This window comes from Anolis carolinensis, chromosome 1, assembly GCF_035594765.1.
Source record: "Anolis carolinensis isolate JA03-04 chromosome 1, rAnoCar3.1.pri, whole genome shotgun sequence".
Lineage (NCBI taxonomy): Eukaryota > Metazoa > Chordata > Lepidosauria > Squamata > Dactyloidae > Anolis > Anolis carolinensis.
In genome coordinates, this window is record NC_085841.1 from 29,744,174 (window position 1) to 29,762,046 (window position 17,873).

General features: G+C 38.8%; 1 protein-coding gene across 6 annotated transcripts in view; it reads left to right on the forward strand.

The window, feature by feature from the left end:
• The window catches only part of hhat (hedgehog acyltransferase), a 214,154-nt gene that overhangs the window by 81,364 nt on the left and 114,917 nt on the right, over positions 1–17,873 (forward strand). For all 6 annotated transcript variants that reach the window (XR_010003322.1, XR_010003320.1, XR_010003319.1 and 3 more), the window contains one exon: positions 7,804–7,839. Coding sequence is in view for 3 of the 6 variants with exons in the window: in XM_062971727.1 (XP_062827797.1) it covers positions 7,804–7,839 (36 nt within the window). In the remaining 3 variants the exon portion in view is untranslated. The remainder of the gene's footprint in view (positions 1–7,803; positions 7,840–17,873) is intronic.

Consider the following 17,873-nt stretch of genomic DNA (forward strand, 5'->3'; position numbering starts at 1 on the left):
ACTACTACTACTAGATCTAGGGAAAGTGTAATCTATGTGGACCATGATCCTGCCCCAATCCTAAACTTTGCAAACCTTTTATTGCTGTTGTTGGTTGTTTTGTTGAAAAATGGCAAAGAGCATAACCAGAAACTCCTGTGGGACATAATTGATATAATAGCCTTTTACAGAAACTGGATGCCAAAGACTTTCCATTTTCTTTTTTTAAAGGCTATTTAAAGGCTATTCCTGAAACAATCTTAGAAGTTTTTTTTTGAAGTAGCCTTCAATTACACACACACACACACACACACACACACAGAAATGCACAGATTTTGCCATTTTTTCAACTGTATTTCTCTGTCATAGGTGTGTGGATACAGACCCCAGGTCTGTTCCAGTACACTTGTACAAGTGTAACCCCAGTGAACTAATTTTGAGTCTAAACAAGTAGGATTACTCTACATTCTAAACAAATATATCATTGTTTTTGAAAAGCATGCATCATTTAGAATACATTTTCACACTAGTACACAGTTCATGTGATTGAACTTTCTTCCTCAGCTTCCCCCCTGCAGCTTTTTACACCATCTACAAAAACAATTTCTCAGCCTCTGCCCATAGTTGTACACTGATAGAATCAGTTCTGTCAACAGAGTGATCTTTCCAGGGAAATGAAATCCAGCATCCATGTAAAAAAGCTAACAAAATTTACTAGATGACTAAAGTTCTTACTAGCCTCCTGGGGATTGGCAGAGGAAGGAAGGAAAGCTCTCTGTATCTTCTTGCTGCCCACTGCTTTCCTCTTTCTGCTGTCGCTTGGTGTCGTTTGCTGGGTTTGTAGCAGAGTCTTGTATTTTATCGTATCAACATCAAGGCTGCACTGCTCTGGACCTCTTTTAGTAAAGTTTTGAAAAGATGGAACATAAATGTCTAGACTCTGCTAGCATTCCAGCAACACAAGGATTGTTGTACCTGGCATGGTTTTGTTTTCACTCTGCTTCTAATTCTGGCTAGCATCTCATCTGCAGTGTTTTCATTCCCTGATATCTAAACAAATAGCCATTCTTTCTCCCCATGGGAATTATTCAGTGTCTCAAGCTTGAAGAAAAAGAAAGGGCAAGAACAAGTTGACGCTATTTTCCCATTCATTGGTTTCTGAAGGCACTGCTCTGATGTTTTCTGTCTTTTGGTTTCTCTCTCTCTTTCTCTGTGTATCCAAACAGCTGTATGCATAAATATTTCATAATAATTGAGGGCATTAAATCATGCTGGCCTGCTTTTCCCTACTAGGATTGATCTGTTTATGAAAGACAATTTTCATACTGTAAACTTCTATTACCAAACTATTCCACAGTTCTTCCAGTCTCCAAAGAGCTGACAGTCTCTGAAGTACAGCAAAGGGTTTCCTTCTCAAGCCTGTCTTTGAAAGCGCTGTCTGTGGTGCTGAAATATTCTAGTTCTAGGGACTTGGTCCATCAATGAATAAGCAACTTCTATTTGAAATTCACACTTAAAAGTTAGCATTACCTGCCTGGGAGACTTGAATGAACAGTTTGACCAGCCTTGGAAATGGGATGAATATCTTGGCTGCCTTACATAAAACATCTGTCAGCTGCCACTAGACAGATTCTCTCACATGTTGTAGCCGTGCTCCTTGTTTTTGATCGAACAGCTACTCTCCATCTGTCTGTTTTTTGCTCTTCAAGGGCATAGCTGTCTGTGCTCTGTTTGTATAATTAAAGAACTAACCCTCACCTTAATCTAAACCAATGGTTCCCAACCTTCCTAATGCTGCGACCCCTTAATACAGTTTTTCATGTTGTGGTGACCCCCAACCATAAAATTATTTTTTTTGCTACTTCATAACTGTCATTTTGCTACCGTTATGAATTACAACATAAATATTTGATATGCAGGATGTATTTTCATTAACTGGACCAAATTTGGCACAAATATCCGATACGCCCAAATTTGAATCCTGGAGGAGTGGGGGGGGGGGGGAATTGATTTTGTCATTTGGGAGTTGTACTTGCTGGGGTTTATAGTAAACCTACAATCAAAGAGATTCAGAACTCCACCAATGATGGAATTGAAACAAACTTGGCACACAGAATTCCCACGACCAACAAAAAATTCTGGAAGGGCTTGGTGGGCATTGACCTTGAGTTTTGGAGTTGTAGTTCACCTACATCCAGAGAGCACTACTGACTCAAACCATGATGGATATGGACCAAACTTGGCACGAATACTCAATATTCTCAAGTGTGAACACTGGTGGAGTCTGGGGAAAATAGACCTTGACATTTGGGAGTTGTAGTTGCTGGGATTTATAGTTCACCTACAATCAAAGAGCCCCTTGAATCCCACTAATGATAGAATTGGGCAAACTGGGCTTTTGGTAGGAGGATTCGCTGTCTTTTTCCAAAAAGGAAGAGAAGGACAGGCAAAGAGATCTTCAGCCTTCTCTGCCAAAGGGGTTCCTTTGACTCTAAGTCAAACTTCATCTGGTTATATTTCTAAGGTTCAGCTATACTGGCACATCCAGTATACTTGCTCCATTTGCCCTTACTGATCCCCAAGAAGTCAATACTAAAAAGGTTTGGATTGTTTGCAGATTTTGTGGCTGAGAGGAGCTGTAACAAGAGAGGGACTCAGTGGAGGCCTCCATTGCATTCAAGACACTACCATCCATGACAGTAAACTTCCATCCATGGCAGTAAAATATTTTATTTCATTCAAAAAAGAGGAATAAGAGTTTGAACTGACAAAATTGCACACTTCCAACCCTATGAAGATATGATTATTTTGTGTTGTTAAATTAGAATAGCCTTTCTCAACATGGTGCCTTCCAGACGTGTTCAGATACAGTCCCATCAACCCTAGGCAGTATTTGAGTCCACATATCACCACAAAAGCCTTGAAAATATATGTGAGTTTTAAAGCATTAGCATCATATATTCAGGAGTTTCCTAAACTATTATGAGTTGGATATGAACATTGTCATTGTTTGACCCACTGAAAGCAATGGCCTTTATTATTCATAACTCTATATTTCAGTGGCTCTGATCTAGGTGTGACTAAATTTGGATCCAGTCCTTTGTCTTCTTGAGTATTGGCCTACTTTTGATCCATTAACAATTGGACTTTGCATTGCTTGCAGTTTATAAATGTAATCTCTTCTCATTTCTTGTCATCAGTCTGATGAGGAGATGGTTTAATAGGGAGGCAATCAATAATTATGGTTAGACCTATTAAAGAAAATCACTGTGAAGTTTCATTTACATCTGTAGTTCAGCAATTTGGGAAAAAGCTGCTCCTCCTTCCAAATCAAATCAAACCACCAAGCACATTTCTGGCTGCAATAAAATGAATGGCATAAATCCCATTGACCTTATGAGTGCCAGAATTTTGCTTCCAGGCTGATGCAACTTGATTATTTGCCTATTAAAATGACATTATGGAAACCTTGCACAAACTAGAATGGTAAAGAGTTTGGCTAAATGAAATGTCTTGCTTTACACATGGTTTGAAGCAAACTTTCATTGTCCATTCTATTACAAAGTCAGTGTATTGTAGGTGCAGACTGAATAACTACTTAGACTCACCTACCTCACAGGATTACTGTCAGAATAAAGAATGTGGGGAGGGCAGAAAGTATGTTACCTTGGGTGTCATAAAGAAGAGATACACAGATTTCTCTGTTGTGAGGAAAGAAACATAGAAACAGAGTTGGGGGGGACCATTCAGTCCAGCTTCCTACTATGCATTTTACCAAAACACTCCTGTCCAATGACTATCGGTCCTCTGTTTAAAAACATCTAAAAAAGAAGACTTTACCACACTTTAAGGCAAGATATTCCACTGTGAAATAGCTCTTACCATCAGGATGTTCTTCCTAATGTTTAGGTGGAATCTCCTGTAGCTATAGTGTGAATCCATTGCCCCATCTAATTTAAACTGGAAGGAAGAGCTAGTCATATTTCCTAAGTCCCTGGAGAAAGTGGAATTGATAAAAAATATTTATATCTCACTATCTATCAAAAGATCTCAGGGCAGCATATAATAAAATCAACTTTACAAAATTAAAATGAAGTAAATACCAAAACAATTTTAAAAGAGTATAAAGGTAAAGTTTTAAAAGCTAAAATAAGACAGATTACAGCCAGTTAGGATACATGAAAATAATTTATACTTGAAGATTTGTCTCGAACGCTAATTAGGTATTAGTGGTGTGCATTCGGTTAAACGCTTGTCTCATTTTGTTTCCGGCTTTTGTTGTGGGGCCCGATCCACTTTCATTAAGCCTCCTGACATTGGGAGGGTTGTTTCTGGTTGTTTTGTTTTGGGGCCTGAAAATCAGCCCATTATGGGGGAAGGGCTTCCCACCCACTGGCTCTCCTTCCTGAGATGCTCGGCTGCCTGGCAGGCACTGCACTTCTTCTCTTCCTCCCTCCCTCCCTCGTGCCCGCAATGCCCTGCATTCACTCACCGGAGTCATGGCCAGGCAGCCTCACATCCAGACTTCTGCAGATGCTTTATGAGGGCGGAAGGAACCACCACCTCTCTCTCCTTTCCACTTAAAGAGTGTAGTGGGTGGTGGGTTGTGTGTGAGTGGTGGGATGTGTGACTGTGCAGGCACTCAACTGCAGGCAGGAACTGGGAGGCGCACACAGGCTTTCCAGGCCTGTCTGCATGTCCTGGAAAGAGAGTGTGTGTGTGGCAGGGTGCAGGCAGGCCTGGAAAGTGTGTGCCTCTCAGTGCCTGCCTGCAGCCAAGTGCTGGCACAGTCGCACGCACACACATACATCTGGAAAGGCAGGAGGGGAGGTGGTTCCTTCCACCCTGAGACTGAGGTCCGGATGTGGGGCTGCCCAGCCTTGACTCCCGTGAGTGACTCCCGCAGGCTTTCATGTTGAGCTGAGTTTCATGTGGGGAGGGGGGGGGCTTCCTGTTTTGTGCTTCCGAATAAATGGAAGACATGAAAGACACAAAAGAAATGGCAAGAACGAATTTTGTGCACATGTCTATTAGGTACTCAATGATATATTTACTTGCCAATAGAATGACCTCAAATTAGAATCAAATAACCTTGATAAGGCAAAAGGTTGCCTTTGTTTGACTTAACACTGTTGATTGTTTATGTAAGATTGTTCAGTCAGCAGTTCTGTATCACAGAAAATATAGTGCTTACCAAGATTATTTTCCTCTCTGTCTCTTCTGTCTTATGGAGTCAGAAGGCAGCCTTGGAAGTGTCATGTCTTTTCTTCTGATCCAGAAACGCAGCTGGTGTGAAGCTAGGTAATTTTGGAGGATTAAGTTAAGGCCGGTTTTCTCAGACCTGGCTTGCTAATCAGTAGATATTTTATTTAATAAGCTGCATGATATACTAGTAATACTGCCCACCAAGGCAACTTTCAAAATAGCTATGGAGGTAAAGGGTTTAGACGGATGAAATGGAACCATTGGAAAATAACTCCAAAGCAGCTGCCACAAGTCAGTTATTGCTGTCTTGGAAGGGAAAAATATTATAACCTTTTAATGTACCTGATGATCTCATTGCAACTTCTTACAAATTGTTTCCCAATGTTTCTCCATACGAAAATTTGAGTATTGTGTTGAATACGACTGTGAAGGTGGATGCTTTGGCATTCAAAGAAGAAACAGAAAGTTTTAGAAGTCATTTCTGATATTAATTCAGAAGACAAAACTACCTTCTAGGTTAAAGAGTTAGGTAACAGTGTGTGCACACTGAAGTAATAGGCACTGTATAGGCACAGAGGGTTTTTGCAATGTACTCTTTCCTAATATTTTTTCAAAGGCTGCTCCATGGAGTCCCAGAACATTCAGAATTAGTTTTTGAAGTGGAAACTGCATTGCTTTGTAGAACGCAGGGGAAAATCTGAAGCCCCCTGGGACAGAAGACGTTATCACATCGTTCCCTTGGCTCCCAACTTATTTTTAGATCAAGGTGGGAATCGTGTAGCCCTCCAGAGATAATTGGATGCCAGTTCCCCTTAGACCTCACTAAACAAACCCATGGTGAAGAATGCTAGCAGTTACAGTCCAAAAGTATCTGGAGGTCCATTTGATTATCCTCTTTGCTTTTGGCAATGTCAAGTATTCCAGTTTTCTCCCTTTGTCTTTTAATGAATCTAAAGGTATTTAATGCTGTGGATTTTTTAAACTATTTTAACATTAACTTTTTATATATTTTAATATGTCCTCCAAAATGCTTTAAATTGTATTAGCTTTAATTTTTGTTAACTACTTTCTATCTAATTACTGGAGAAAAGGTAGAATGTAGAAGAACTAGCAACAGCAACATCACTGTAAATGAGGTTTTTTCCCCGCAATGTGAATTGGTACCTGCACTCATATTTCACACCAAGTACGGTTTAGCATGGTATGAACAAGCTGGAACCTGTCACATCTAGACTTGGGGTTCTAGTCATCTCCCTTTTCTTGTGTCACTGGGAGAAGAATCTGTTCAGTTTTGGTTTTTGCTTAACTGTGGTTTGTTGTTTCATTCAGATGGACAAATAGTGATTAATGGTAATTGTAGTTTGAAATACACCAGTGTCCAATTCAGTCATAGGATACTTAACACAAAGCACAGTTTTGGCAATTTGGATGAATCAATGAATCTGTTAAGCAAGTGGAGGTTTTTTAATTATTCCTGATGACATGGAAGAATAGAAAGAAATGGGCAGATAAGTTCATGGCCTTGATTGCTTCAGTCATGTTTTACTGTGGCAAAATATGGCTGTTGTTCTGTTGCATATAGGGATATAAGGAATACTCAACTTGGGCCCTCCAGATGTTTTGGACTTCAACTCCAACTGTTAGGAATTGTGGGAGTTGAAGTCCAAAACACCTGGAGGGCCCAAATTTGCCCATGCCTGCTCAAGACACTCCAGCTGAAAAACCTATTTGCATTTAGTGCACAAAATCACTATATTTAAAATACACTGTTTTGTGTGCAATATATATAAAATTGTACACAAAGCAGTGTATTTTTTTTCATAAAGTCTGTGTGAAAAATTTGTGAAAACTGTGCAACATTCTCCTCCCCTACTTGGCTGTAAACTTAGCGGGATGAGGGAGGATATGTTTATTGCATGCAAAAATGAAATGATCCATGATTTACATCCCTAGGTATATCATCCTCTAGGACAGTGGTTTTCAACCTGTGGGTCCCCAGATGTTTTGGCCTGCAACTCTCTGAAATCCCAGCCAGTTTACCAGCTGTTAGGTTTTCTGGGAGTTGAAGGCCATCTGGGGACCCACAGGTTGAGAACCACTGCTCTAAACATTTGTAGGATTTCAACGTATATTATCTCCTTCATTGTTATTAAGATAAACAGAACCAAGTTTTCAACGACTTCACATTAGATTTCTTATTATCAGCCCTAACTGTTATTCGTTTCCTTGATTTGGGCCATTTCCTCTTCAACTTGTATGTCCAAATATGGATGCATATGTATGATCTGACACACACACACACACACACACACACACGTGCCACCTTTCTCCCAAGCTTCGAACCAAAGTGGCTCACAGATAAAAGTAGTTAAAACAATACAAATGAAAACAAAAGGCAAAACAATACAACCCCTCTTATTGATGCAAATGGGGAGAATATGCTTGTTCTCAGAAGAATGTCCAATTTCTAATTCTGGAATTGTTGTTTAACATAGGTTTTTCTTGAATCATAAAATATAGAATAACTTCTTTCTGCATTTATTTTGAAGTCCTTTTATTGTGTTTTTTTTAAAAAAAGTAGACTAATACATTCAAATGTATTTTCCATTTGTTTTACAGAAGCTTTGATGTAGGACTACACAGATTTCTCATTAGGTAAGCCAGTGTTTATTATTTGCCTTTTTTATTATGTCTCCCTTTCCTTCACCAGCTTCTGAGAGAACATCTATGGAGCTGATCTTATTTATTTATTTCGCTAATTTCTATGCCGCCTTTCTCCATATGGACCCAAAGCAGCTCACAACATCATTAAAATAAGTGATGTAACATAATCAATTCATTAAAACAAACAAAACCATAAAAAGTTACAAGGCTGCTCCACAGCATCTTGAGAGAAAGGGATGAGAAAGTCAACTTCTACCTGCTGACATCCATGGGCAGATAGCTGAATCCATCCCTCTCTATCAAGAAACATGGAGAGTAAATTTGCAGTAGAGTTTTTAAAATAAGTCCTTAATATAACCTACATCTTCTTCTACCAGACAGCAAATCAAATTTTAGGGCTTTCAATATGATTTTCTCAGCAAGGTTTATTTATTGAAAGATTATTTGATTCCATATACTAGAGAAAGGATACCGTTTCACCAACAGAATGTGGAAAGCTGATTTTCTTTCTTTTTGAGTGTATTTTATCATTTGTATTGACAGCAGGCCAAAAATTAACTGGTTGTAGCCAAAGGGCACCATGATGTACTAATTATTAGATTACATACCGTATGAAAACACAGTGCAACAGATAAACTGTTGTTGTTGTTGCTGTTGTTGTTGTTGTCATTATTAAGAATAGTATGGTTTTGCGGGATTTGTCATTTCTTTAGCAGTAAGCAAGGAGTATTTGGAAACCGGAGATATTATATTTGTAATTTTAAAAGTCCATAAATGTTAATATATGCCAAAAAGGAGACCACAGGTTTATACTTCTCTTGTTCTCTTTAGCAATTATGTAGGAACCTGACTTGTAGATGTTATATATTGGTGTTAATTGGAAAATAAGGAGATCACAGGCGTATACTTTGCTGGTTCTGTTTAGCAATTATGTAGGAATTTAGCTTTACTAAAATGTAGTAGGGATATATTCTGCTAATTGGAAAGAGATAGGTGATTTGCAATCTTGCTTTTCTCTGCATTATTATGCTTATATATGCACAAAAAAGATATCTGTGGAAGTGTTTTTATCAGAAAATAAAAGTGCTTCAAGCGCTCTATATTTTGCAAAGCTAGTTTATGGTCTGGGGTTATTTCACTAATTCATGCACTTATATACTGTACCTTAAAACAAATAGCAGTCACTGAAAGTAAGATCTTGTATATGTGAGATTATTTATTTTTCTAATGCAAAACAGTGCCTTCTAGTTTATTTACTGCGCTGAGGATGGAAGTGAACAGATTGTAAGCAAAAGGGCCAGGATTTTTTTTAAGATGATAAGCATCCTTCCTATCTGAAAAACAGTTCAAGAAACATGATCTTATTACACTAGGGCAGGGGGAGGTCATTGTAAAGTCTACTTCATACATGAATGCTCATAATTTATTGGAACTCATGAAGTATGCTGTTTTATGATAAATTCCTGGATTTCTTGTTCTTATTAAAGCCATCTATCTAGCCATCCATCCATCTATTCTATATTTATAATCTGTTTTGCATTAGTAAAAGTTGGCAGTCCTTAGTTTAACACCGTTGTCATCAGAGAAAGGTGGAAAGGACTCAGCTGGAAACTCCTGGAATTTTGCAATTGTAACAGTAAGATTAACAGTCTCACAAGATAATTATCTCACCCATGATGCCTTGGCGATAGTTATCTCACCCACAATGGTGAGGAAGGCATTCCAGTCCTTGGCCTCTCTTCTTTAAGACTTCTGCCATGTCATGTTTCTAAAGCTGCTCTGAAAGTCTGTTGAATAGGGCTGGAGAATGGATGGACCTCCAGATGTTGTTGATTATAATTACCATATTGACCACTGGCTAAAAAAGCAACATTTGAAGAGCCACATTTTGGACTTCTTCTTCCCACCTCTCTTCCAAGACATTGCCCTGTTGATGGCACTACCTACTGGCCACCTATTGGCCTTCTAAAATTTTGCTACCACTTAAATAAGACGTCCTGGGAACCAGGGACCGCGTAACGGTTGTCTTCGTTTTGATAGGCAAGACCTGGGGACTAATATAGATAGTGAGTTCTTTTCCCCAGTTCCCTTGGTATTCTGAAGCTAGTACTGGTCTTCCTCTGCTCAACGAAAATGGAATAGATGTGCTCAAAGACAACTGTCTGGTAAATTCAGAAAACATAAGATAGAAGACTGCAATTGCTCACTTCTGAGGGAATGATGTTTGGGGATAATGAGATGTAGTCCCGCATATTTGCAAGGTGCCAGATTGGAGAAAATCCCTAATGTTGAAAACAAGTTCTTTGATTGTGTGCTTGTGATAATTTCTTGGCACAAATATGTACAGAGAGAAGGAAAGCATAGTTTAAATCCAATTGTTAATCCCACCTAGAATAGATTTAATTCAACCAATGGACATTTATTAAGTTGGTGAAGGGAGTTTACTTTAGTTGGATCTAACAAATGAGTCTTGTTTACCAATTGATTTCTTTGGTTATCTAATAGGAACTGCCACATGGATTTAGCCACAATATTTAACATTTTAGTTGATGATTTAATTATCTGATCTGCAATCTAACTGGGTCCTGGCTCAGCTTGGTTTCAATGGTGCTGTCACATTGGCTGTTTTCAAACTGTTCATGGGGTACAACTGTTATTTATTATGCTTTTATGTTTAGTATTGTTTTAAGGGGTTTGTTAAAAGAAGATTGTGTGAGTCTCTTTTCTTTTTCAATTTGCCTTCTTTTAATAAGATAAGAAATAGCAGAATAGCACAAAAGGCAATTTTGACACAGCATCGTCTTTTTCGTTCACCAAGAATATGCCATCTGAACCTAAAGTCAGGATTTGGCCTGGGAAAAAAAAGAATCCATGTGGAGGTTCAGTCCTTCCCTACGTCTTTCATGAAAGCCAAAAAGTACAAAAGGGATTGTGTGCCAGCCTAGTTATCCTTTGTTGTCATTCTTTGTGTTTGAGATTGGCACTCCCACTGGGTCCTGCCTATTCCATTACTACCCAAAGACTAACAGAATTTGGATAATGAACCATCTGTTGCGTTGCTAAGTGCTTAGTGCCTAGAATTGGCAAAAGTGGGGGGGAGGGAGTGACTGGTTATTATTCAACGTTGTCTATCACTGTCTTGTCAGGAAAAAAAGATGCCATTATGAGGACGGTTTAGTGAATATCTCCATGTTTATCTCCATGTTAGAATTTATAAAAAAGAAGCTCTTTTTTATATCTTCTTTTACACAATATAAAAGGAATAAAATGAAACCAGGTAGCCTGCCAAATATAATTTGGATGTTTAAGAACAAGATACAGCCTTCAGCACTTCCTTTCCCTCTATTGTCTTTCTTCTTTTCTTTGGCTTCATGTTCACTTTCTTTTATTTTGAAATCCTGGTTTGGAGGGCTCAGTTAAACCACAGTTTGAACATCAAATTACGATCTGATTGAAAGTGGGAAAATTTGATTAAGCCATATGGATACAGAAAACATTGAAGTCTCTCTGTTTTCCAAACTGTGAATGTATTATTATCTGATTTCCAGGTTATGACATGCTTCACACTTCATTGCTTTGTCCCTATCTAAACAATGCTTAAAGGACTTTTGGGTGCCCAACTACTTCCCCTTTCCTCTGTATATCTGAATGTGGCTTGCTTTATTTACCAGAACTGTCAAATTGCAGTTAGCCCTTGCTCATTAAACTCAGGTAGAAAATTCAGATTTAATCTTGATCTTCACTCCTGACCTAATAGACCAAGCTCCAAGCATATTTTGCATCAGCTGAAGAAAGGAGGAAGGATATTTCCATCAATGCAGGAAACAATGTGTAAGGCATAAGGCCCCTTGTCTGTTTATATATTGTGACTTGTCACAATCTCTAAAACTTCCTTCTATGTTCACTAGCCTGAGTAAAAGCTCCAGAAGTGTCCTGCATTGTAGCATGTCAGGTGCAAAAGAAGTGGAAACCTCATCATTGGACATTTCCCTTGGCCTGATGATGATGGTGATGATAACTGGGATTTAAATTGAATTCATCTATACAGTACATTGAACCCCGGTGGCGAAGTGTATTAAAGTGCTGAGCTGCTGAACTTGCAGACTGAAAGGCCCCAGGTTCAAATCCCGGGAGCGGAGTGAGCGGCCGCTGTTAGCTCCAGCTTGTGCCAACCTAGTTGTTCGAAAACATGCAAATGTGAGTAGATCAATAGGTACCGCTCCGGCGGGAAGGTAACGGCGCTCCATGCAGTCATGCCGGCCACATGACCTTGGAGGTGTCTATGGACTTAGGCTTAGAAATGGAGATGAGCACCAACCCCCAGAGTCAGACATGACAGGACTTAATGTCAGGGGAAACCTTTACCTTTTTATACAGTACATGTCTTTTAAAAATACAGAATTATTAATTTTGAATGCACCCTCTCTTTCCTTTAAGGAGCTGAGTGACCTTCCTCATTGGGCTCAAGGCAATATCTATGACTGTCTTGGCCCTCTGCCCTTTGTCCTCATAACTGAGACAAGGCTGAGAGAGAATTAGTGGTCCAAGGTCATTCTGAATTTCATTGTACTTAAACCAGCCTTTGCTAAGTTTCTCTCCAGCACGCTAATTCCTACATCACCTTGGCTTTTGCTACATATACAGTTTGGCCTCCCTTTTCCTACATTTATGGCTTGGCAGATATAGATTAAACTCTTCTAATTTGGCGTCACACAATCCACAGAACCATCTGAGGTTATCCCAACTTTATAGAAATCGGAAAAGAAGATCTCTGGTCCTTTCTTTCCTGTCAATGTCTATTTTCTATAGATATCCTTGTGTGACAATAACATCCTAATTTCAGACTTTTACATTTCTTGTAGAAACATAGGTTTAAATACATATCATTTGTGTTATCTAGAAAACAGCAAAGGATATCATAAGGCTCCCTCTCTTTCTATCTTCTCAACATAGACTCCAGAGAATTGAATCTAAATTGCAATCTTAGAAAAACTAAGTGCAAACTGTTTGCTGTAGACCAAATTAGCTGGCGAGCATGTTGAAAAAATAAATGTAAGGTTCTTGTATCAACACAAGCTCATCTTTATGCAAATTTTATGTAAATATGACATTTTAACTTTTGAAAATTGCTGGAGATGAAGGAAAGTACATCTTCTGACATGCTTGTATATCTCTATGACTGGGAGTTAAAACTAGTCTACTGGACTTGCAGCAGATAATTTCAGTGATGTTTCTAGATGCCTGAATTCCTAGATTTATATTTTTATAGTAATTTAGAGCACCTTTGTAATGGGAGAGGAAAAAGTATCTATTAAATTGCTTAATCTGTCATGTATAGAATCCTTGAATTTCGTTATCATGTTATGTAAATTCATAACTTGGATTTTTTTTAAAAAAAAGTTCCTTCATTACTGTTATTTTGTGTAATTTTTAGGAAGTGGTTTTTTTGTCTTTACTGTAAAGTGTTTTAAAAGCAATTCATACCATTGTTCATTCTATTTTTGAAATTATTCTTAGTTTAAAAAGCCGTTTAAGACTGATAAGAATTTGGCATAAAGCTTGAAAACACCTTAAAATATTCCTTAGAGTTTGTTACATGTAACTATTACTTGTAAATTGTAACTTCTTAGCAAAGATCCAGTTACATCCAATATCAGAGATATCAAGACTTCTTCAGAGCTCTCCCCTCTATGGTATCAAAATCTGGCTTCAGAGGACTTCAGTGTCCAAGAGCAGGTTTCAGACTACAAGACAGTAGAAGAAACAGTAGAATCCACTGTTTTGAAAGCACTGTTAGGTGCTGGTCATTGTCTCCTAAGTAACATAATGAACTTTTCCCTATAAATCTCAACATATTTGCTGGGATCCTGCTGGGGAGTTATGAATATGTGAGCACTGTAGTTTGGGTGTTATGCAGTGAGTCTTGTCCTGTTTTCTCCAACCTTAATTTATCAGGCAGCAGATACTGTGATCGGTGGGGATCTGTTCCTCTGTTGATTGGGAAGCAACTGACAGTCCCTCTCCCATGTGTGATAGAAAGAACTAGGGTCCCTGTTGCAATTTCCCATTGCATTGGAGATTTCTTACACAAGAGGAGTGGGTGGGACCATCAACTCACTGCTTCTTTATTTTATCGTGTCAAAAGTGACTTGAGAACATGCTGCAAGTTGCTTCTGGTGTCAGAGAATTGGCCATCTACAGAGACGTTGCCCATGGGATGCCTGGATGTGTTTCATCCTGATGGGAGGCTTCTCTCGTGTCCTTGCAAGATAGATCTGACAGATGGGAGCTCACCCCATCTTGTAGATTTGAAACAGCAACCTTCAGGTCAGCAGTTTAGCTGGCACAAGGGTTTAACCCATTGTGCCACCACAGCTTCTTGAATGACAGAGAAACAAACCCCTATCCACCACAGCGGTTGCTGCCAAGTAAGTGAGGATTGAGGGACTTTCATAGTATGTATCTCCTAAACTCAGGGATCAGGAATACAAAAGAGTCCAGGTTACTCATTGGCAACTGCCAACGCAATTCCAAGCATTCATTTTTTAAGACTACAAAACAATGATCTGAAAGCAAAAATAAAATAATATCCAAACGTGTTTAATTTGTATCATCTGTCAGGTTAGTTAACTTTAATGACAAAATCAGTTGGTCAAGCATGATATTAAAGAGGATAAAAGTTACTCATATTTCATTCTAGTGAAGTTGCAGAGTTATTTACTTGAGCCTTATCTGGCCCCTGTTATGCATGTAGTTAAAGTGGTTGCCATCTGAAAGCTGTATCAGTTCCCAAATAAATTATTTTCAATTGCTTGTCTGTATCGTCTCTTTTGTCTCTCTCATTTTGTTGCACACTCTTTGTCTCTTATTTGGCAGACTGAAGGACAGCCAAATGATTAGGATTCAATTGGCATAGAGCTCATTACTATGCTGTCAGGCCAGGCAATTGGTTTCACAATTATTTCATAAGCACAGACTTGTACATTTTCAGAAGGCTTTCAAAAGCAGCTTGTCAGACCTGCACCATCATCTGTTGGTGAAAGTTTGACATGGACATGAGTGGAAAGAAAATATGCAAAAAGGGAGGAAAAACAGTGCTCCATACATCTCCTTGGTTGTGGTAAACAGGCTCTACTTATATTACGCATTGGACTTTTTGCCCTGACTTCGGTGTGAGATCAGAAATGTCTAATTTCAATACGGTAAACAGGTAGACTTGTGTGGGATTTATTGCTCATCACTTATTAGTCATAATCTATTGCAATTTTTCTATTTTCATTGCACCCCACTTTCCATGTTTTATGTATAATTTTTGTTTCGTTTATTTCATTTTGTATTATAGAATGTAGTACTCTGACAAGCCAATAGTCTGCTAAGGGTCTCACCTCTGGGTGAAGGTACTGGGATTTTCCACAGAAAAACTGGAGACCTATTAAATTACAGAATTCACTACCACCAGATAAGATGTGGAATGGGTTGCCACTAAAAGTAGAGATAGTCTCCAATTTGAATGCCTTCAAAATGGGCCAGACAAATCTATAACGTAGAAGGTTATCAGTGGTCACCAGTTATGAGACATTTTCCCTCTAGTGTATTTATTGGTGTAGGACACAAGTGGAAGCTTTACTGTAGCAGCCACATCTTGCTGACGGATTCCTCACAGGCAGCTGGTTGATTACTGTGTGACCAGAATACTGGACTACATAGGCTTTTGGTCTTCCATTAATCCTCATCACATGAAGCTTTGAGAGCCACTGTTTTGCAGTAGAGTGGTGGACTATAACTGTTGCACCTGGATTTATACCATCACTTAGCAATGAATATTATTGCCTGATCTTAGACCATTCACCCCACTTGATTGTTGTGAGGATTATTATCATTTATTTATTTACATATTTATATTTCACTCTTCTCACCCCGAAGGGGACTCAGGGAGCATCACAGAACACATATACGGCAAACATTCATTTTTGATTATTATAATGACAAGACAGACAACAGATAGAGGTATATGTAGGCTTTCCCATCTTTTGGTATTGTTGGAGGCTGTGCTTGGTTCTGGACACCGGGGAGTGCTGTTGCTCCATCTCCCCGCCGAAGAGCTTTCATTGTTCATAAACTTCCTTCTTTTCCTGATCAAAACAAGGTATCAAGCCTAAATACCTCTCTGCTTTATTGCAGTTCCTATTTATCTACTCACATTTGTTTTCAAACTGCTAGGTAGGCAGAAGCTGGACTAAAGATCAGGAGCTCACCTTGACCCGGGCTTCTGACTCTCAACCCTCTGGTTGGCAAGATTTATTGCAGCATGTTGATTAACTTGCTGTTCCTAAACCCAAGTGAAAGGAGATTCACTTTGATCTCCTTGGAGAAAAGGCAGGATTTAAAGATTAACTATAGAGCAAAAATTTAATAAAACTGGAATGGTGATATGGGCTCGATGTCATGGACCTTATCAGCACTTCTTGTTCTGTGATTTTTAAGTCATTTCTGAATTATGACAATACTCAGGCAAACCTATTTCAGGGTTTACCATCACCTTCCTCTGAGGATGAGTGTGTGCAACCTGTCCAGGTCACCTTGTGGGTTTACTTGGCCAAGTTGGGGTTCAAACAGAAATCTAGTCCATCATTCAAACTGCTGTATGGGTTGGCTGTATATTAGTGGCATTGCATAGTGAAAAAATGAATTAAGTGAAGATATTCTCTCAATGAGGAATGGTCATGGAAGGCATCTTCCCTCTTAGGCCCCTTCCACACAGCTGTATAAAATCTGCATTGAACAGGATTATATGGCAGTGTAGACTCAGATAATCCAGTTTTAAACAGATATTGTGGATTATCTGCATTGATATTCTGGGTTATATGGCTGTGTGGAAGGGCCCTTAGTGTCATAGACACATTCCTACATGGACATATGGAGCATATTCCTACTTATTCAAAAGAAGAGCTTATTGCATTAGCCTCTCTCCAACATTGTCTTGGAACAGAAGGATTTTATTAGCATGCTCAGAGGACAGAATTGACTCATGACATGTACCCAGATTATTGCAGGAAACTGGTCAAGATCCTGAAATTGTAGAATGTCCTGAACATGGAAGACATACATTCTTCTTTATCTTATTTTCTCTTCAAGTTTATCAAATATGATTCTTGCAACTTTTGCTCCCTGTGAAGATACAGTCAAGCCCTTGAGACAGATGACACTATCTGTGTGATATTCAAGGACGTGTGTGGCTGTTATCATAAATTTAATGAAATACTTGAAAATGTTTAGATTACAATGCCCAGAACCCCCTGCAACCTAGTGAATGCCCATCTTGGTATGGAAGTTTTAGGTTTTGTGTTTCTGAACATTTACTTTCTTAACTCCTTTGAGTATCTAAATAAGAAGCAATTCTTCTGTGCTCTTAGGCCTACTGTTATTCTGTTATTTCTGTAACTACAAAGTAACTATCTGTACTACAGCTCTTCCTCCAAAGCGAAAGCTGTAGATTCGTTGTACGCAGATATTGCCATGAATTAAAGGAAAGGACAGAGCAGTCATGGACAGCAATACAAAAGTTGTGGGAAGATAGAGATACATTTTGGAGACTACCATATTGGTCTCTTTATGCAGCAGGTATGCAGTGATTTCAACTGTACAGCAGCATTGTTGACACTAGAGGGAAACATTGTGTTAATATTTTATGGGAGTACTTAATCGTATGCCTTATATATGATAAGCACAAACGAAACTCTTAGCTACACTGACACAGCTGAAACAGAGAAAAACCTGTATTTAACTCAAATGCAGTTTTTTTTTCCAGTTTCTTTCTCTCCTCCCTCACCACCTCTTTCCTGGCAAACTTTATTCCAAGTGATTTGCCTCAATTGATCCTTTCAGCCTAAAAGACACTATCTGATATGTGTAAGGACAGCAGAACGGTACTATGCCATTCCTCACCTGCCATTTTCTCTATGTAGAAATTGTAGATTATTATGAAAGGTCCAAAGCCCTTTCATTAGGCATAATAAAGCAGTTTC